Source organism: Nematolebias whitei, chromosome 17 (genome assembly GCF_014905685.2).
Source record: "Nematolebias whitei isolate Nwh7 chromosome 17, NemWhi1, whole genome shotgun sequence".
In the NCBI taxonomy this organism is placed as follows: Eukaryota; Metazoa; Chordata; class Actinopteri; order Cyprinodontiformes; family Rivulidae; genus Nematolebias; species Nematolebias whitei.
In genome coordinates, this window is record NC_056514.1 from 17,752,417 (window position 1) to 17,772,125 (window position 19,709).

The 19,709-nt window shown below is 41.2% G+C and overlaps 1 protein-coding gene and 1 long non-coding RNA gene across 2 annotated transcripts; both read left to right on the top strand.

The window, feature by feature from the left end:
- The first annotated feature begins 2,807 nt into the window (after nucleotides 1-2,807).
- On the top strand, nucleotides 2,808-8,754 carry si:dkey-94l16.4 (transcription factor 20). The gene is made up of 3 exons (XM_037691610.1): nucleotides 2,808-2,857; nucleotides 6,260-7,220; nucleotides 7,812-8,754. The coding sequence occupies exons 2-3, from the start codon at nucleotides 6,265-6,267 to the stop codon at nucleotides 8,752-8,754; spliced, it is 1,899 nt and encodes a 632-aa protein (XP_037547538.1). The 5' UTR covers nucleotides 2,808-2,857; nucleotides 6,260-6,264.
- A 2,942-nt stretch (nucleotides 8,755-11,696) lies between these two features.
- Nucleotides 11,697-18,696, top strand: LOC119423952. The gene is made up of 4 exons (XR_005187485.1): nucleotides 11,697-11,772; nucleotides 13,488-13,537; nucleotides 13,680-13,749; nucleotides 18,509-18,696. It is a non-coding gene; the product is annotated as an uncharacterized LOC119423952 (long non-coding RNA).
- Nucleotides 18,697-19,709: the final 1,013 nt, after the last annotated feature.

Genomic DNA, 19,709 nt, shown 5'->3' on the forward strand with positions numbered 1-19,709 from the left:
TGAGCTTATTGACAGTGTAGGCTTATTGAAAGAAAACTACAGAATGGCAGCACCTGTACAAAAAATATTTTTTCATTAACTTTTTATCCCATAAGGTCCCAATCACATGAGTAATATTAAAGTTGACAATCGTGTGTCGTGTACAATTTTACGTTGAAAAACCGTGAAAAAGCGAGTCCGCAACGGCCAAAACCACAAAGTAGAGAGGGACTAGTGTATATACACATAAATATATATATTTTTACTTTTAATTAAATAGGTACTGGTAACGTACATAAAAATGTACATTAAATGTTTGTTTTTTTTGTTAATTAATAAATAAATTAGCTGCAGCATTGTATAAGCTGTGGGGTTTGAAATATAATTTTATCAGATAATATATTAACTTAACGAAATGTCTAGATATATGTATCCCATTTTGATATTTAGAATGATATTGTGTTAAAACATGATCTGATTCCGTTTCCGGTAGAAAATGTAGTTTCAGCTACATGCCTACAACTCCCAGACATCCACGCACCCACCCATTATAGAACACAAGATGGCTAGATATTATTGGTTGAGAGCTGGGTCACATGATAAGAGTAGGATTTCCCATTCGTTGACTGTGACGACAACTCCAGGAGGTGTTTTTTCATTCAACCTTTATTTATACAGGTTAGTCTCATTGAGTTGCAAGGACTCATTTACAAGAGAGACCTGATTTTAACAAAGAACACAGGTGAGATAAAAACAACAGAAATTCATATAAAACCATATAAAATGAAAAGTAAATAGAAGAAATTATATGTTAAAAAAAAGTTACATTATAAAGCTGAGTAAAATGCTAAAAGCAGGAACATGTCTGCGTTGGTTTTTGCCAGGAACTTAGCAGTTGTTCCTTAAGGTCAAGGTTGAGCGAGTCAGATCTTTTTGTAAGATATTCCAGGAAACGGGAGCGGAGTAGGAGAAGGCCCTTTTGCCAAGTTCATTCCTCACTGAGGGAACACTGCAGGTAATAATGTCCTGAGAGTGCACGCTGTAACTGCACTCACGCAGAGACATGTAGGAGGAGATGTATGAAGGCAGCAGACCAAGAAGTGATTTAAAGATGAAAATGTACCAGTGGGAGAGTCTGCGTGAAGTTAATGATGTCCAGTTAACCAGTGAATACAGGGTGCAGTGGTGGGTACGATAATCACAGCCAGTTATGAATCTTAGTGCACCATGATAGACATCATCCAACATCTGCAGGGTTCTTGTAGGAGCGTTCATGTAAATAATGTCATCGTAATCAATGGAGGGAAGGAAAGTCACAGATACAAGGCGTTTCCTAGCATTCAGGGTTAGACAGGATCTGTTTCTGAAAAAAAAAAAAAACAGTTTAACTTTCAGATTCTTTACCAAGTTTTCCACATGAAGCTTAAAAGAGAGATGTGAGTCGACCAAGATACCCAAATATTATTGGAATCAACAAACTCAATCGGGACATCATTTGAGGATGAGATCAGAGGAAGAACTGCTGGGACCAACTTCCTATTTGAAATAAGCATCCCTTTGGTTTTGTCGGCATTTAGGACAAGTTTGAGGTGGAACAAATCTGACTGGATGATGTTGAATGCAGATTTCAAAAGCTGGAAAGCCTTAGCAACAGTTTTAGCTCGACAATAAACAACTGTGTCATCAGCATAGAAATGTATGGATGCATCAGGGATGTTTTTACCTACATTATGTATGTAGATTGTAAAGAGGGTGGGTCCTAAGACTGAGCCTTGTGGTACACCATTGTTGACTGTTAAATAACTGGAGGAAGTACCATTATGTTGAACACATTGCCTCCAGTCTGAGAGATAGTTAGAGAACCAACCAGTGGTGTGTTCTGAGAAACTGATTTCTGAGGGTTTATGACACAAGATGTTATGATCCACAGTGTCAAAAGCTGTACAGTGCAGAACAATACTCCTTAGCATCCAATGCTTCAACATCATTAGTTGTGACAAGTTGTGACTTGGCGCTACATAAATAAACTGAATTGAATCGTCATTAAGTGCTGAGAACAAAAGACGACTTTAAGTGTGTGTGTGTGTGTGTGTGTGTGTGTGCGTGTGCGTGTGTGTGTGTGTGTGTACGCGCGCGTGTGTCATGAGGGAGAGAATTTAAAGATTTTTGAGCTTCGACAGCGGCTTGGTTGATAATAACTAAACGGTTGTGCTATCATTCTAAATAATTTAGTAACTGTTAATTGTAATAATGAGAAGTAAAACAGTTCCCTAAAGGCTTAAAGGTCTTTCTCCTCCGCAGCTGTCAGCCCTGTCACTTCCCTGTCAAGTTACCTGCAACAAGCCGGAGTTTTCAAATAAATGCCAAACACATTCAATTATTTAGAAGAATAAACTTTTTCAAGATGAAAAAATGAGTTTTATTTCCAAACAACCCTTGTATTTCATGATGCGTTTGGGTTCATCTGGAACTTTTGCCACTCTGCAAATATGGTTAAAATTAGGTGTATGAGATGTACAATGGTTACCTATTTGCTTACACTTATTGTAAAATATGAATGTTATTATACTTATTTAAACAACGCTTTTTGTAAGGTTTTAATTTAGCGTTTTATTCACATCTTTAAATAAATAAACAATAAAGCCGGTGTTTTATTTTGAAGGGTTGAGCAGGAAGTGGAGAGCTCGTTATGAATTTTGACAAGTGCTGCTCAGAGTGGCGTGTTCCTGCAAAGTGAGTGAATATTTATTTAATTGAGGTCTTTTCTGTGTTTTACTTCCAGTGGAATCCCTGAGAAAAGGTGTGTTGTTGAAGGAGATGCGGGCTGTGATGGATTCTTAACCGGACATCTAAAAAGAAACAGTTCGGGTTTGTCCGGGTAAGTTTGGCTCGGCAGCTCGGCGGAGCACCGTTCACTCTTTGTTCAGCCAGCCAGGCCTTGCCCGGATGTGTACCGTCCCAACTGGGAAGAACGTGACGCCGAACTCCATGAAAACTAATCTGCGGTTTACCTAAATCTGCCTTCTCCTTGAATTTAGGCACTTGTGTAGCAGACTTTTACTTTATTTTGGACTGTTTGGCGCTATTCTTGAATTCGGCTTTAATTAAATACGGTAAATATCCCTATTTTAAGATCAAATCTTTATTTTTAAAATTTAGCTGACGGCCGTTAATGAAGTTAGTAACAGTCTTTAGCAGGTGAGCAAATTTTAAAAACTATACACGTTTGATTAATATATACAAAATTTATTAAAGTAAGGCTCCCCGAAATGACGAGTGATTGTTAAGGCTTTGTGCAACTTTTCGTGACACTTATTTTATTGTGATTAATTAGATTTTTAGCGACGATTCATTTAAACCGTTAAAAAGATAATGGAGACAGACGTGAGGGATCAGCCGGGCCTAGCGTTAGCCGTAGCTAAGCTAATTAGCACACCTGAGCTGTCAGGGAGTAAAGTTAACCAGACATCTGCGACTGTGAAAATAATCTCAAATTATTGGCATTTATTAACTTAAAGGTAGTACAGAGCCTAGATAAAATGTATTTTTTGTTTAATAATTTCTAAGTTCTTTACAAGCGTGAATAAAAAGTACAGGTATAGTTAAAAACATTTAATGCTAGCAGTGAAATGTCTCTAAAAAGTAAAAGTAAAAACGTTAAAGTTTCTAAAGATATTTTTGAAAGGTTTCATTGCAGCTACTGCCTAGTTTTCCAACATTTAACTGTAATAATCTACTATTGGATTTATTTTAAACAAATTTCACAAATTTTAGATAATGTCAATAGAAAATAAAAGCAAATATGTTCTTATTTTTAGTATTTTACCACCCTTTTAGCACCCTGATTTATTGTTTTATAACACTACTTTTATTGTAACGTAGTTTATTGTTATTATTGTTTACTGTTATTGTTGTCTGTACTTTACATGTTCTGTCTGGAACAGGTCTTTCTTGTAAATGAGTCCTCGTGGCTCAATGAGACTACCTGTATAAATAAAGATTGAATGAATGAATGTTGGAAAACGATGGATAAACTGTAGAAGTGTAGAGAAGATTAGTTCAAACTGCTGCCAGAGGCAGTGTTGCCAGATAGTCGAGGTTTTCCAGCCCAAATATCTGATAAAAATCGCCTCATCACACAAAAACCCGCCCACACACACACACACACACACAATACCCCCCCCCCCCCACCCAAAAAAAAAAAGATATATTGGTGTTTATATGTTCATCAATATGATTAATCAAAATCAGTTACATGTGAATGTTAGTGTTCGTTAAGTCAGGTCCTCAGGATGTTAAAAAAAAAAAGTATATATTTTTTTTATTTTTTGAACATACAGAGGACCTGACTTAACTTTTTTAGATTTTTCTACCTGGATTATTGAACTTGGATCAAGATGTTAGTGTTCTTTATTCAGAGAATCAACAGGATCTGGTTATTATAGACACAGATTAAATGTTCAATATGAATATTTCTATATTTATCACCACAGTAATAGTGTTACACACATTAGTAGTTGTAACACCCAAAAGAATACACATGTTGGCTTAGTGCTTACATTTAACCTAAATATTTTATGAATAAACATTTTTAATAATCACTTTAAATCTTGTCTTTGGTGCCTGTTTGATTTCCACATATATTAGTGTGTGTGAATGACCGGCATTAACATAAAGCACTTTGTAGAACGGTGCTTTATAAAGTTAAGTGCATTTCCTTTATTAGTTGACCGGCAGTTATGCCACATCCAATATGGCGGCTGCTCCGACATACCACTGCAACGTGTCCCCCAGCTCAACCAGGCGTCCACTAAAACTGCCTCACCAGTTCTCTGTTGTAAATGCCCTGGCAGAGATGATGCCAATCAGTGATGAAGAAAGGTCAGGGGATCTTTGAACCAATAATGATGAATGATTGTTTGAAATGTGTTTAATAGATTAACTCAAAAACCGCTGATCTGACTCCAAATACACCCAAATTATCCCCACCCGCCCAAAACAATTTTTACCTGCAAAATCAGAATGAAAACCGCCCAATCTGGCAACACTGGCCAGATGCTCAATGGTCACCATGGTAACCACACCTGCATGTCTCACTTCTCAACTGCCAGGTTCACAAGATGCAGACTAAAAAGTAAGCCTCAAACAAACAGTTGCTGTGCAAACATTATATGTTTAAATCTTATTGTTAAATCCTTATAAATTCACAACCTGTAAGCGAGAGAGGACCGTGTTTTCCATATGACGAGGTAAATACATACTTCACTTCCTGTTTTAAAGAGAATATTCTGAATGAAACTTACTGAATCTAACTATGGAAGGTGGGGGTGTACTCTGTATGCTGGGGGGCTGTGATAAGTCCTAAAACAAGACGCTGAAAGACACTGTTTTCAGGTACATACCTGAAAGAGATGTGGGACGTAAGATGAGTTCTCAAAAATTAGGAAGAATTCTGCACCTTAAAGCTAAAACTAGCAGAACACTAGCTAAAAGCTAATATCAGCCAAAAGTTAAAATTACCACTCAGCCAAAAGTAGCAAAACTGTGGCTAAAGGCTAAAACTAACAAAAAAGTAGCTAAACGATAAAGATTAATAAAAAAAAAATGGAGCGTCTATGCTGTAGATTTCAGAGAGGAATGTTTTTTGAAATTGAAGCAGGCTTGATCTATTTTATTGAAGATTTTTTAAATAAAGTTAAATATTTTGATAAGTATAAAAGTTACACAGTTAAATGCACAGCACACTTTACCCAAATGAGCTGAATGTTTATCTGTAAGAATAATTAAAATAGCACAAAGTATGTAGGAGTCTGCAAAAATGTACGCAAGAAAATATAAAAAACGGTAATGAGAAAGTTGAGTTGGTTCACTTAGTTTTCACTTATAACACATAATAAGAATATAAATTATATATATATATTATATAATATATATTTATACATATATATATCAAAATAAAATGTAAAAGAAAAACAATGATAACATCTAAGATATGAACTTAGATGTTAGTTCATATCTTAGATGTAATCATTGTTTTCTTTTACATTTTATTGTTGGATGTAACTGGGACCCTGTGTACATAATTTCGCTCCACCACATGTACCACATGAGGTGCGAATGACAATTAAGAATCTCTGACTCTGATAATTACACGTTTACAACGTGGGTACTGAAAGTAAAGTACAAAAGTAAAACGTCATTTTAGACACGGTGCTTGAACCATACAGTGTTCTGAGAAACTTCAGATACAAATGAAGCCATTTTCTTCTTCATCTTCTAGTTGTTATGGAGCCTGGGAGCTTAGATGATCTACAGCCTCAGGATGTCTCCACCTCCAGCATGCCCACTGTGATCGACCTGAGCAGGAGAGAGGAGGAACATGTCCTCGCCTCAGCACCTCACGATGTCCTGCGAATGGTCAAGAGCCCTGGCTGGTACCCAGACTCCAGGACCACCACTGAGACTGGTTCTTCAGATGTCACGCTTCAAGCAGGGGAACGAGTTCAACCAGACAATGCCTTATCCCACACTACAGTCACCGTGTCTTACGTGAGCAGGTCTCATGTCTTCTCCACTCACAGCTCCTTATCTCAACATATGCCTCTTTACACCGTGTCGCCTATCAGCAAGTTTTCCTTCCACCCTCTTGGTGACACAGATAACGGGCCCAGCGAGACCAGCTATACACTGAACCAGGACTGCTTGGAGCAGATGCAGGAGCCCCTAAACCTAGCCTTGCAGAGTGAACCTGCTCACCCGTTTTCTCTGGCTCAGTCTGGACCAGACACTGATGTGGGGACAAGCTTTGCTCCGGAGCCTCTTGGGTTGAACGGTGGAAACATTTCTAGTGATGGCTTCTTGGAAGAGCTGTTAGGAGACAACGAGCAGCACAAGTTTCCAGAGAACAAGAAGAACGGTTTGGAGAACGTTCAGCACAATGGCTGGTCAAGTTCCGGAGCACTTAGCGAATCTTCACCCGAGGTTCCTGTCAGAGAGGAGGATGATGAGAGAGGGAGCTCTGATGTGCTCTTCGTTATGTCTCAGAAGCAGGACTCGGACAGCACAGGTGCCAGAGGTCTGTGTTCTCTAAGCAAGGACTACAGGAGTCCCCTGGAGGACCCCGTCTCCCCATCTGCTACCTCACTGGACGATGTGACAGATGTGTTCCTGCTCCCTCAGGCCTCCAGCTCACCCAGCGCTGATGCCTCTTACCCCGAGAGAGATGAAGGGGGCTTGGAAAGGCCCACTCAGCCAAGCTGCTGTGTCATGCATGACTCCACGAGTTTACATTCAGATGAAACTAAACAATCAGCCCATGGATGGAAAGCCATGCTGACAGATGATCTGGAAAACAATAGGGTTGTTTTTCACGTCAACGGTAATGCAAAGACTCTAGACACAACTCTAAAGCAAAGGAAGCTGCCAGCCCGTTCTGGTAGAGGGACTCGCCTGGAGGCAATAGTCATGAATATAAATTCAAGCCGGTATAAAATATCAGGACGCATACGCACCAATAAAAAAGCCAGTGCCTCCCCATGTACACCTCCTGACTTTACCTCAAGCACTTCTAAGAGGAGTGGTAGATTGTCTAAAAGGAGAAGTAACGTGAATGTTCCTTTGTCTGTGAATCAAAACGTGACCGTGAAAAAAGGTAAATGTAACTTTAAGGCTGACTCTTGCAAAGACTCTACATTTGTTTCTGAACCCAGCAACAAGACGAAGTCTCGTAGTAGTGCACTCACAAAAAGCCCTCAGTTCCTGAGGTCAAACCAAGAACCGGCACAGCAGATTAGCACTGTAAGGTCTAAAAGGAAACCCTCTGCTGCACTTAGGAACTCAAAGAAGGAGCCAGAGCCTTCTCAGCCTGGACCGTCAGTGGAAATGAAAGTGCCAAAGTTTTCACCCCCTCTGCCACCATCAAATCCTCCAAAGAACAACCCAGGCAAAACCAAAAGGAAATCTCCTGGTAGCAAAGTGTCTCCCACTGCCAAGACGAAGCCAGCTCGGACTCCTAAACGGAGGCGGAAGAAACCCAGATGGAGCCAGACCTCATTGATCTTTGCTCCAAAGGAGCCAGAGATCAAGCTCAAATATGTCAACTACAAGGAGGACAAGAGGGACCCGAGGTTGGACGCTTTCTCTCCGTTTGTTCACGTCGAGCGTCAGGAGTCGTCGCCGTCGCTGTGCGCTCTGATCAACTACCCCGAGGAGGTGAAGACGCCACCTAAGAAGGGCCAGCAGCAGGCTTTTATTTCTCCAGCTGTACCCAGCACTTCCTGTCTGCGTCTGGGCCGGCCAGCCAAGCACAGCCAGCAACAGCGAGCGCTCGTCTGCTGCCTGTGTGGCCTCTCGGCCAACGCCGTGGACTTGGGAGACCTGCACGGACCCTATTACCCCGAAGGTTACCGACCAAACACCAAAGCACCATCCAGCGGTCTGAGCCTCAAGGAAGATGAGGACGACTTCAGTGATTCGGACTCTTCGTCCTGCAGCGTGAGGGCTAGGTCGTGGGCCCTCGTGCAGGCAGCTCAGCCGAAGCAGAAGGGCCTCCGAGGGGGCCGCAGCCCAGCAGCTAAACGGTCACGGTCTGATACCGGCCCAGCAGATGTGCAGGACTGGTACAGCCCGCCTGTGCTGCCTCAGGAGCTCTGCGAGTACTGGCTCCACGAGGACTGTGGCATCTGGTCTGCAGGCGTGTTCCTGGTGAAGGGCAGAGTGTACGGGCTGGAGGAGGCTGTGAAGGTGGCCCAGGAGACGGTAAAGATGCTCATGTAGATCTATGTCATGTAGATCTATGTCATGTAGATCTATGTCATGTAGAGCTGTTCACTATGATGAGCTGGAACAAAGCAGGTGTTATTTCCTGAGCCTCAGTGAGACTAATAGATGTTAGACTGAAGAACTCACAGGTTAAAAACAGACTGACAGGTTCCTGGACTCAGTTTGTTCAACATTAATAACAAAGTTAAAGTCTTCTATTCATTCATTCAACCTTTATTTAGACAGGTAAATCCCACTGAGCCTCGAGGACTCATTTACAAGAGAGACCTGAAAGGTTAAAGGGATATTCCAGCCATCTTGAAGTTTTACCAGCCTCAGTTTGGAGACTCTTTACGTTTGACAGTACTGACGAGCTAATGGCTAGTCTGAACGCAGCAAAGACCAATGTAATTTCTTCCAGCTTAACTCCAGTCACCAGATGTTTGCAGCGGTTCATGTTTAGGTTTACTGGAACCACAGAGATCCACTTAGGGTTTGGCTGTTCAGCAGGGACTCTGGGAATCCTGGAAAATGACTTTCACTTTTTCCAGACAGGGAAAACTTTGATCACTGAGCAGTTGATTAAAACATGATCTGACATTTCACTGTGTACTTGTATGCTAGTATTCAGTGAATCCATACTCTGCTTCCACGAGGTACACAGTACACAGATCTGATGTCATACAGTACAATTAATTATTAGGAATTGTTTCGACTCCTCGTACCGTAGGCTACAGTAAACTTCCTGTCATTTGTCCACCACTTAAGACGCTAAAGTCCCGAGTGTTTGGTGTGACTGAAATATTTACCGTAATTTCCTGACTATCAAGCGCACCCGAATATAAGCCACACCCACTAACTAAATTAATTAATTAAAATACAATTTTGTACATATATAGGCTGCGCTTGTCTATAAAACGTGGGTGTCCACGTTGTAACAAGATATTTACATAGAAAGATATTTTATACTTTTAATTAAATGCGTACAGTAAATGTTTTTTTGTGAACAGTGCCTCGGCTGGTTAAAATAAATAAATAAATAAATACATTGGCCTACCAGGAAACTGCAATCTTACCTGCAGCAGCTCTATTTCCTTCTTCGACAGCCAGATCAATGGCTTTAACTTGAAAAATGCATCATGTGCATTTCTTTGTGTTTCCATGATGAGGGTGTGAGCATGAAGCGCAAAATAACTGATCTGAAGAATTTAGTTCGAGTGCGTTTGATTTTCATTGGTCCACTGTGACCTGTTTGGTAATTTCATTGGTCAGAATTGTTTAACCTTTATTTATACAGGTAGTCTCGTTGAGCCATGAGGACCCACCCCTCAAGAGAGACGTGCTGTGGCTGAGTGGTTAGAGTCCTCCAATGCAAGAGTTGGGGGTTCAAATCCACCAGCAGTCACATGTCGAAGTGTCCCTGGGCAAGACACTGAACCCCTCATAGCCTCTGATGTGTGTCCCATCGGTGTATGAATGTGATAAAGCTCTGATTAGTCTCTTTAGACCAGGGGTGGGCAATTATTTTTTCCATGGAGCCACATGAGAAACAACAAATATTGTGGAGGGCTGGCACAAATGACTTTTTCATTCAACCTTTATTTAGACAGGTAAATCCCATTGAGCCTCGAGGACTCATTTACAAGAGAGACCTGATTTCAACTTAACTCAATACTGCATAATATTAATAGTATTTCATTATTAAAAGCAGTACATAGCACTGTTTTAACAAGCTGGTAAGATATCCTGATGCATGCTCAAGCTGGTAAGAGTATTTGTTATGATTAAGCAACAAAAAAGCGAGGTTTCCTTACAAAAAATGTCATTTATTCAGTTAAATTTCCCAGTACAATGGTAAACTGTTAACATTTTTACCATTTGTGACGTTATATTAATGATCATTTTCAGTCACATTCACCCCAAAACTCATTTTGAGTTTTATATACTGCTGGAAAAAGTTCTTAGCTTTGTAAATATATCATAATATTGTCTTTGTACTCCAAATATTATGAAACATCATATAATAGTGATCGTCACTGAACTGTGATTTCGAGTCCCGGTTCTTTACGTGCCTACATTTGTAGTCTAAACATCTCATTTGGTGTTTTTCAGTTCTTTTTTCTTGTTTAGTGTGAGAAGTTTAGTCTCTGTTGGGCTTTAACGGAAATGTTCAAGTCAGGTTGAAGGTCTGAGGTGGAGATGTGAAGCAAAGCTGACATCATCAGTGAGAGAGGATCTATATCTGGATTTGGTTAACTTCATTTGTTTACATATGTATTTTGTAATTCTCCTTATGGGGGCCGGTCAGAGTCAACCAAAGGGCCGCATGTGGCCCTGGGGCCGTACAATGCCCAGGTCTGCTTTAGAATGATTTGTTCAATTAGCTTTGTATAGATCTAGTAGAGTGCTGTATGAATGGGTAAATGAGGACACAGATTGTTGTGTAAAGCGCTTTGAGTATCTTGATCAGATAGAAAGGCGCTAGATAAGTACAGTCCATTTGTGTGTATTGGACAGCTATGAGAGCGCCCGGGTGTGACGAGGCTAAATGTTTTGATGGCATGAAGCTTGTTACCCTGTAAAAAAATAACTCCAGAAATTAGCCGCAGCGTTATTTAAGCCGCAGGATTCAAAGCCTGAGAAAAAAGTAGCGGCTTATAGTCCAGAAATTACGGTTATTCATATTAATTTCAGCTCGTGGAGTTTAGTGTGTTCAGACGTCAGCTGTTTGTCCAAAGGCCGTTCAGACAGATTTAAACAGCTAATAAAATAATTGGTACATTATATTACTAATTACTAATAATAATTAGTTCAAACTTTTCCATAAAACGCCACTCGTGCTTAGTGTTTTCTCGTGCTCCACATAGATTCTTTGACATTAACTGGTTTTATTTGTCGTCACGATCACTGACTGGTCTCGTCATCCTGATGTTGTGCAGGTGTGTTCAGCGTGTCTCGCTCCAGGTGCGACGCTGGGCTGCTTCTTTAAAGGCTGTTCCAGCAAATACCACTACAGGTGTGCTCTGGACTCAGGTGAGCGGGGTCAAACTTTGTCTCCCACAGTTTTGTCTCATGTTCTTATGTTTGTTACTGGTTTGCTTTGGTTTATTCATCCTAATATTTTGGTTTCATTCAGCGTAAAATCTGCTCTTGCCTAAAGTTTACATTTTCATAAAGAGAATAATTCACAAAGTGTCCAGACCTCCTCCACGTCCTGCAGTTTAGCTCTGATTGTTTTCATTAATCTACACAGCCTCATGACGACGAACACAACTTAAAACCATTACAAGTCCATGCTCAATAATCCAGGTATACAATCCAACTATTTTCAGTCAGGTCATCTGGACAGTTTCTTTTTTTGCTGAAGCGTTTCACCTTCCATCCAGAAGGCTTCATCAGTCAAGGAAACACAACACAAAACTGATTCTTCCCCCAAACAGCTTACTCCAAAGTGGAACAAACCAGTTATGTTGGTGCTAAGATGGTGTCTTTGGCAACGCCCCCTCCTCTGGAGCTGGCCCTCTTCCTCGTCGACAGTCACTTCAAACTGGTTCAAAACCAAAAAAGTCTGATGAAGCCTTCCGGATGGAAGGAGAAACATTTCAGCAAAAAAAGAAACCGTCCAGATGACCTGACTGAAAATAGTTAAACTTGAAACCATGTTTGAAAAGAAAAAGCAGAAACGTGACATTTTCAGGAGGATTCATCCAGAACTGACTCTGTTGTAGCAGAAGTTACAGCCTCGACTCGTTTTCACTTTGATGCAACAAACGTGGCTCACCTGCATCACAGGTGCATCCTGACATTTTTTTTTCTATAATGAGTCTGGTTGGATCAGGACTGCTGATTGAGCCATGTCCAGGTATCTCCAGATGTTCAGAACCTTCAGACTCCTGTGAGACTTCTCTGTGTGTGTTTGGGCTCGCCATCATGTTGAAGGTCCAGTGTGAGGTCCTGAGCTCTGGTTTTACTGAAGATATCTGGGTACTTTGCCCCATTCAGATCAGTTTCCAACCACAGCATGATGCTGCCACCACCGTGCTTCATGGAGGGGCAGGTGATGAGCACTTACCTTTAGAACGGAAGCTGATGAGTGGATCTGAACCTTGTTCCTCACTGTCTGAGGGTCCTTCTTGGAGAGAGGCTTCAGGAGAGCCTCTGCTAACAGGAGGCCTGCAGGTCTGCTGGTCTTTCTGGGTCTTGGTTTCATCCCCACACCGGAGCTCTGCAGCTCAGAGTGACCATGATAGTCAGCTCTCAGAAGAGTCCTGGTCTGGACGTCTCTGAGTATTACAGAGAGCTCCGAGCTCTGCAGGCCGTTCCTGGTTTGGTTCTGCTCTGATCTTCTGTGGAGGTCTTTGTTTCCACCCATCTGATGAGTTTAGTTCACTGCAGGTGGACTACAAACATCTCAGCTGGTAGCAAGACAAACTGAGCTAAACTTGTTCCTACAAACATCTGACTACTTTAGTATATTTCTTAATAAAATTACAAAAAGTTATCAAATAGTTTTGTTGTTGCAGTTATGAGGTGATGATGATAGAAAAAATAAATTCAGACGGTTGTAGCGTCGGGCTGTAACTTCACAAAAAGTGATTAAATCCTAAAGTTGCTGTGATTTATTTAGTGTCCGGTACATGAGAAGCACAAACTGATGGTGGTACGCTCACTTCCTGTCGAAAGAGTGTTTTCATGAACTTCCTGCCTGAACGTGCGGAGCGTCTGTAACTCTTCTCTCGTTCCAGCAGAATGTGTTCTCATCGAAGACAACTTCTCCATGAAATGTAAGAAGCACAAGGTGAGCAGCCAGCAACGCTCCACAAGAAGAAATCAAGCAATTCAATTAAAAATAACGTTTGACGTGTCACCTGCTTATAAACAACAAACGGATGAAACTTGTTAAACTTGTACTGATCTTTAGATTTCTGGTGTTTTCTCAGAACAAGACTCTGAAAGCTCCTCCAGGGGTCCGACGGGCCGACAGGTGACGGTTTGCAGGAAGCCTGTGAGGTCAGTACGTCTGCACTGACGAGATGTTCCTGCTCCGTCCGTCCCAGGTCACATTTAACCCAATCAGCCATGTTATTATTGTTTATTTGTCATATGCATGTTAACACAAGGTCAACAGTTCAATGAAATGTTCAAGATGAGAAGAACCGATTTGACTCGCTAAAAACAAAAGAACAAAAGAAATACTAAAGCATGTAATAAGGGTACAAAATAAAGTACCAAAAAGAGAAAAAGAAATATATTACAAAGTACAAAATAATATAGTAAACAACAACATGATAGAATATGACGGTGCAGGTAGGATGAATTGGTATAAATGAGTATTTCACAGGTAGTAATAAATAAGCTTAAGTGATATCTGATATACATGATATATTTTGCACATAACTAACAAACTACACTTGTTGTGTGACAGGTTATTGCACAGGTAGTGAGTGACATTGAGATGAATTATGATGTTAACGTAGTGACACACATGATACAGCCACATCGTGCAGCAGCAATAAACATATTAGTCGTCACAGATGTGGTTTAGTGCAAAGTTATTGTCAAGAGTTCAGTAATCTGACAGTTTGTGGATAATAACTGTCTGGGTCTTTTTGTACATGATGGCAGACTGATGTATCATCTGCCTGAGGGTAGTAGATGGAAGAGTCCTTGTGCTGGGTGGGTGTGGTCCTTCATGATGCTGTGTGCTTTACGCAGACATCGGCTGTGGTAGATGTCCTGGATGGTGTGGAGACTGGTACCAGTGATGTCCTCTGCTGTTTGCACCACTCTCTGTAGAGCTTTCCAGTTCTGACTGGTGCAGTTCCCATACCACCCTGTGATGCAGCCTGTCAGCAGGCTCTCAGTGGTGCACCTATAAAAGTTGGTGAGGATGCTGGTGTTCGTATCAAACTTCTTTCGTCTTCTTAGTTAGTAGAGTCTTTGTCAGGGTTTTTTGACCACAGTGTTTGTTTGTAAAGTCCAGGACAGATCTTCAGGAACATGAACACTGAGGAACTTGAAGCTGCTGACCTGCTCCACCTCAGTGTTGTTTATAGATGGAGTGCTGACCTCCACGCTGTTTCCTGAAGTCCATTATCTTATCATCTCCTTCATTTTGTTGACAATTAGAGAGAGATTATTTTCCTGACACCAGCTGTTTAGAGCCTAAAACTAATAGAAAACTGAACTGCGTTGCTTGTTCCTGTCATTTACTAATAAATAAACTAGCACTAATACAAGAAGTAAAACATGAACGTTTTCTTCAAAGAAGGACATATAAACAACTTCACATAAGCCTTCATAACTTCTTCCATCCATTATCTTTACCCGCTTCTTCCATTTTGGGTCACGGGGGTCGCCGGTGCTCATGTCCAGCAATCACTGTGCGAGGGGCGGGGGACACCCTGGACAGGTCTCCAGTCCATCTCAGGGACACGTAGAGACAAACAACCATTCACTCTCTCACTCACACCTAGGGACAATTTAGAGTTACCAATCAGCCTAACATACATGTTTTTGGTCTGTGGGAGGAAACCAGAGTACCCGGAGAAAACCCACGCATGCACGGAGAGAACATGCAAACTCCACCCAGAAAAGCCCCTGGACCGGGATTTGAACCAGGGACCTGCTCGCTGAGAGGCAGTAGCTCTACCAGTTGCGCCACCGTGCTGCCCCCTTCATAACTCATTGTTTAAATTTAGTTTAAAATAGTAAAAACAATTTTTTTTTTTTATAATGTCCCGAAAAGCACCCTCCAACAGACTTTAAGTGGTCCACGGGCCACCAGTTGATCATCAGTGATGCAGAAGGTCTTGCAGGAGCCATTTAGTGAACGAAGGGCCAAGAATGTCTCTTTAGATGGTAAAGGATGAAGCAAATTGCTCTAAACTAACATGACTGTTTATTGACCGACAAACATCAAATCTCCAGGAAAACACAAGTATGTTATATAAAAATACAAATGAAGCAGGGACAGATGGCAAGTATTACGCCTAAAAACAACTGGAATTTTATTCTGAAGCTCAAGACACTTCTCTTCCTTTATCAGTTCTACAATGTCTGGGGTGTGCAGAGTTCACAGCTGCAGGTTAGACTGCAACTACTCACCCCCACAGTGCAGGCTCGTTAGACTCTCTGTCTGGTTCAGACAGATGTTCGGATGTTTACTGCTGCATTGTGTGTAAAAGTTGAAATCTGAGACCTCCTCCTCTGTTTAAAGCTGTTTCTTCCTGTTTGATGTAAAAGCTTCATTTAGCAGCCAGGCAGACAAATGAAAGGGTCTAACGAGCCTCCACTGTGAGGATGAGTAGTTCCTGTCTAACCTGCAGCTGTGAGCTCCACACACTCCAGACGTCTTCAGCTTCAGAATGAAAGTCCAGTCGTGTTTGGTTTTTAGCCTTTTTTGGATTTACAGAGCATCCAGAAAGTTTTCAGAGCTTCACTTTCATTTGAACGAACATTTTGTTTTGTTACAGCCTTAATTCAAATTGTGTTAAATTAATCTGTTTACTCAAAATTCTACACAACAATACCCCATTATGTTCTTCATCTGCAGCTCCTCTAATCTGTGGGGTCCCTCAAGAGGTCTATCAAGGCCCACTGCTTTTTAATCTTTACATGTTGTCTTTGACGTCCATTTTTAGAAAATACATTTCATTGCTTTGCTGATGATACTCAGTTGTACCGTATATGGCCATTAATTCAGAGAGGGTCACTCCGCTGGAACCACTCTTGAACTGTAAACCACAACAAAGTCTGGTTGAAACTACATTTCTTGAATTTAACTGAAAATAAAACGGTCATCAGCTTTGGTAAATGTACTGCTCCCGACTCTCTTGGCCCCTTGGATTCATGCAACCACTCCACTGTCAGGAATCTGGGAGTTATTTTCGGTAGTACTTTTAACTTAGACAAACGGATAAATCCAGTTTCTTCCATCTAAGACTCATTGCCATTGTGAAGTCTTGTCTCCCCTTCAGAGACCTTGAAAAGGTGATTCACGCTTGTATTACCTCCCGTTTGAACTATTGTAATTCATTTTATGTTTGTTTAGATAAATCATCTTTGAATCGTTTACAATCTGTCCAGAACCAGCAGCTCGTCTTTTAACAGCAACTACAAAACATGAACACATAACCTCTGTCCTGACTTCTCTCCACTGGCTTCACGTCCACGTCAGGATTGGTTTTAAGATTTTATTGCTTGTGTTTAAAGTCTTAAGATCTGGCCCCGTCTTATTTATGTGAACTTCTTAACAGCTAGACTCCAGTAGTAACTTTCCAGTCTACCCACCAGTTCCTCTCAGATGTCCCCAGATCCAAAGTGAAGTCCAGAGGTGATCGGTCTTTTTTCAGCTGCTGCTCCTGATCTGTGGAACAGTTCACCTGATCATTTAAAGAGACTGTTGACGCTTTAAATCTTTGCCCCTGGCGTTTGATCGAGGCGCAGTCTGAGAACCAGCTGGAGCAGATTTTTCTTGTATTTTATTCACTTTCTTTTCCCACAGTGACACAAGATGTATTTTCTTGCTCTTCTTTCTTGTTTTCATTTTAATTTGACTAAACTGTAAAACACTTTGGTTTACTTTTGTTGTTTTCATGTACTATATAAATAAAATGACAGTGGCGTTATGACGATGAGAAAAAATATTTTTAGAGATTTGTACAATTTTATTAAATTCAGATAACCTAAGAAATCACATTTACATAAGTATTCACAGCCATGAAGCTCGAACTGAATTCAGGAACGGTTTCCACTGATCATCCTTGAGATGTTTCTACAACTTCAATGGAGTCCAGCTGTGGTCAATTCAGTTGATTGGACTTGATTTGGAAACACATCTGTCTGTAGAAGGTCCCACAGCTGACGGTGATGTCAGAGCAAACACCAAGCATGAGGTCAAAGGAACTGTCTGTACCTCTGAGACAGGATTGTGTTGAGGAACAAATCTGGGGAATGAAACAGAAACATATCTGCTGCTTTGAAGGTCCCAGTGAGCCCAGTGGCCTCCATCATTCGTAAATGGAAGAAGTTTGGAACCACCATGACTCTTCATAGAGCTGGACGACCGTCTAAACTGAGCGATCTGAGGAGAAGAGTCTGAGTCAGTGAGGTGACCAAGAACCTGATGGTCACTCTGTCAGAGCTCCAGTGTTCCTCTGTGGAGAGAGGAGAACCTTCCAGAAGGACAACCATCTCTGCAACAATCCACCAATCAGACCTGTATGGTGGAGTGACCAGATGAAAGACACTCCTTAATAAAAGAAACATGGCAGACGTCTGGAGTTTGACACAAGGACCTGAAGGACTCTCAGACCAGGAGAAACAAACTTCTCTGGTCTGATGAGACAAAGACTGAACTCTTTGGTCTGAACGTCAGGCGTCACGTTTGGAGGAAACCAGCTCCTCACCAGGTTGGAGAACTTCATTCTGCACATGTTGCTCATGAACAAAAGGGTTGGGGGCGCTTGGACTGTTTGATTTGTACCATCTGACGGTTACACAGGCTCGAGTCCACGAGTTGAACATTTGGAATTAAATCCAGCCTTCCATCTTTGTCGTTTCATTGATGATTATTTATTTTAGTTTGATTTTTAAAAAAGTGATATTGTAATTAATTTCACACTAGTCGTCCTTCATTAACTTATGACTAAAAACAAAAGGTGGTCATGGAGCTTCAAAGTCCTCCACTTGAAGTGGAATAAAAGAATGATTAACAAAAGAAATAGTTTTATGCTTGTTTTAATTTGTCTTCTGTTTGTTTGTCCAGTCCAGGCTCACTCGGCATCCTGCAGGTTCGTCTCCCTGTCAGTAACCATGGCAACAGTGGACCAGGGTTCATCTGATTGACAACCAGCACCCACAAACTTTACCTGAACTGCACCTAGGGCCAACCCCACCCCCCCCTCGGTCCGGACCCCAGGTACTGATCAACTGACACCCCGTGGACCGAGGGCTCCCTGCAGAGCAGCACCATCCCGTGGCTATTTATGGTTTATTTGTCTGATAAATTGAAATAACAAAGATATTTAATTTTGTAAAAGATTTTCTAAGTATTTGATTATATGTGGTTTATTTATTCTTGAACATGTTTATTGGCTTCGCTAGCACATGTCAGAGACGTTTAATTTCTCAGCCAGTCGAAGAGATTCTGGTTCAGCGTTCTATAAAATGGGACGGAGAAGAAACCAAGCTGCACCGTCGGCCATGTTCCCATCAGTGTTTGAGTGTTAGCAGCGTTAGCTCGTACACTTCAGCTGCAAACAGCTCCAACCATTGAATGAAAAGTGTTTTCTTCTTGTGTCCCTCCAAAGCACTTTGACGCCCCCAGCTGGGATCATTGAGGGGTCCCCCACCCCGTTAGTCCCTCTAGACAGGAGTATGCTCCTTTAGGTGGAGAAATGTTTCTTCAGTTTGAAAGCTGCCAGTTCTTACGGTCGTCTTTGTTTCTTTTTGGACTTTGTAAGGGCGGCCATCTTTAGAACAGCTCTCCTCTCCGTGCCTCTGAAGGTTCAGGACAACAGTTGTCACTTTCATTCTCTACAAATGGACAAAAACCCAAGTCCTAAAAAGTTGGGACTTTGTGTAAAACATAAAGAAAAAGCAGAATGCGATGATTTGCAAAACTTATGAACCCCTAATTTATTATCTGTGGAACACGGTAAACATCCGATGTTTAAACTAAGAAATGCACAATTTGTGGAAAAACTAACAAAAGGTTGTTTAAAAAAAATGTTTTGAATGAGAAACGGCTGCATAATTTTATAAGAAAGTTGTTTAATTGGCAAGTCTGTCAGGACTCAGAAGTAAAGATGGGCAGGGGTTCATCAGGCTGTAAAACGATTCTCAACCAAAACTAAAACACGTTTTAAATCTCACCTCGTCTTTCTAAAATGTTAAAAATGAACGTCAGGATCTTTGAACACGGGTCTGATTGTCTTCTGGTAAAACTCAGGAACATTCATGGATCT

What these genes read in the sequence shown, in the direction of transcription:
- si:dkey-94l16.4 (XM_037691610.1), top strand. Translation starts at nt 6,265, where the DNA reads ATGGAGCCTGGGAGCTTAGATGATCTACAGCCTCAGGATGTCTCCACC. An exon ending in GATGAAGGGGGCTTGGAAAG is followed by an intron (nt 7,221 to 7,811) that starts GCCCACTCAGCC and finishes TGCTGCACTTAG; the next exon opens with GAACTCAAAGAAGGAGCCAG.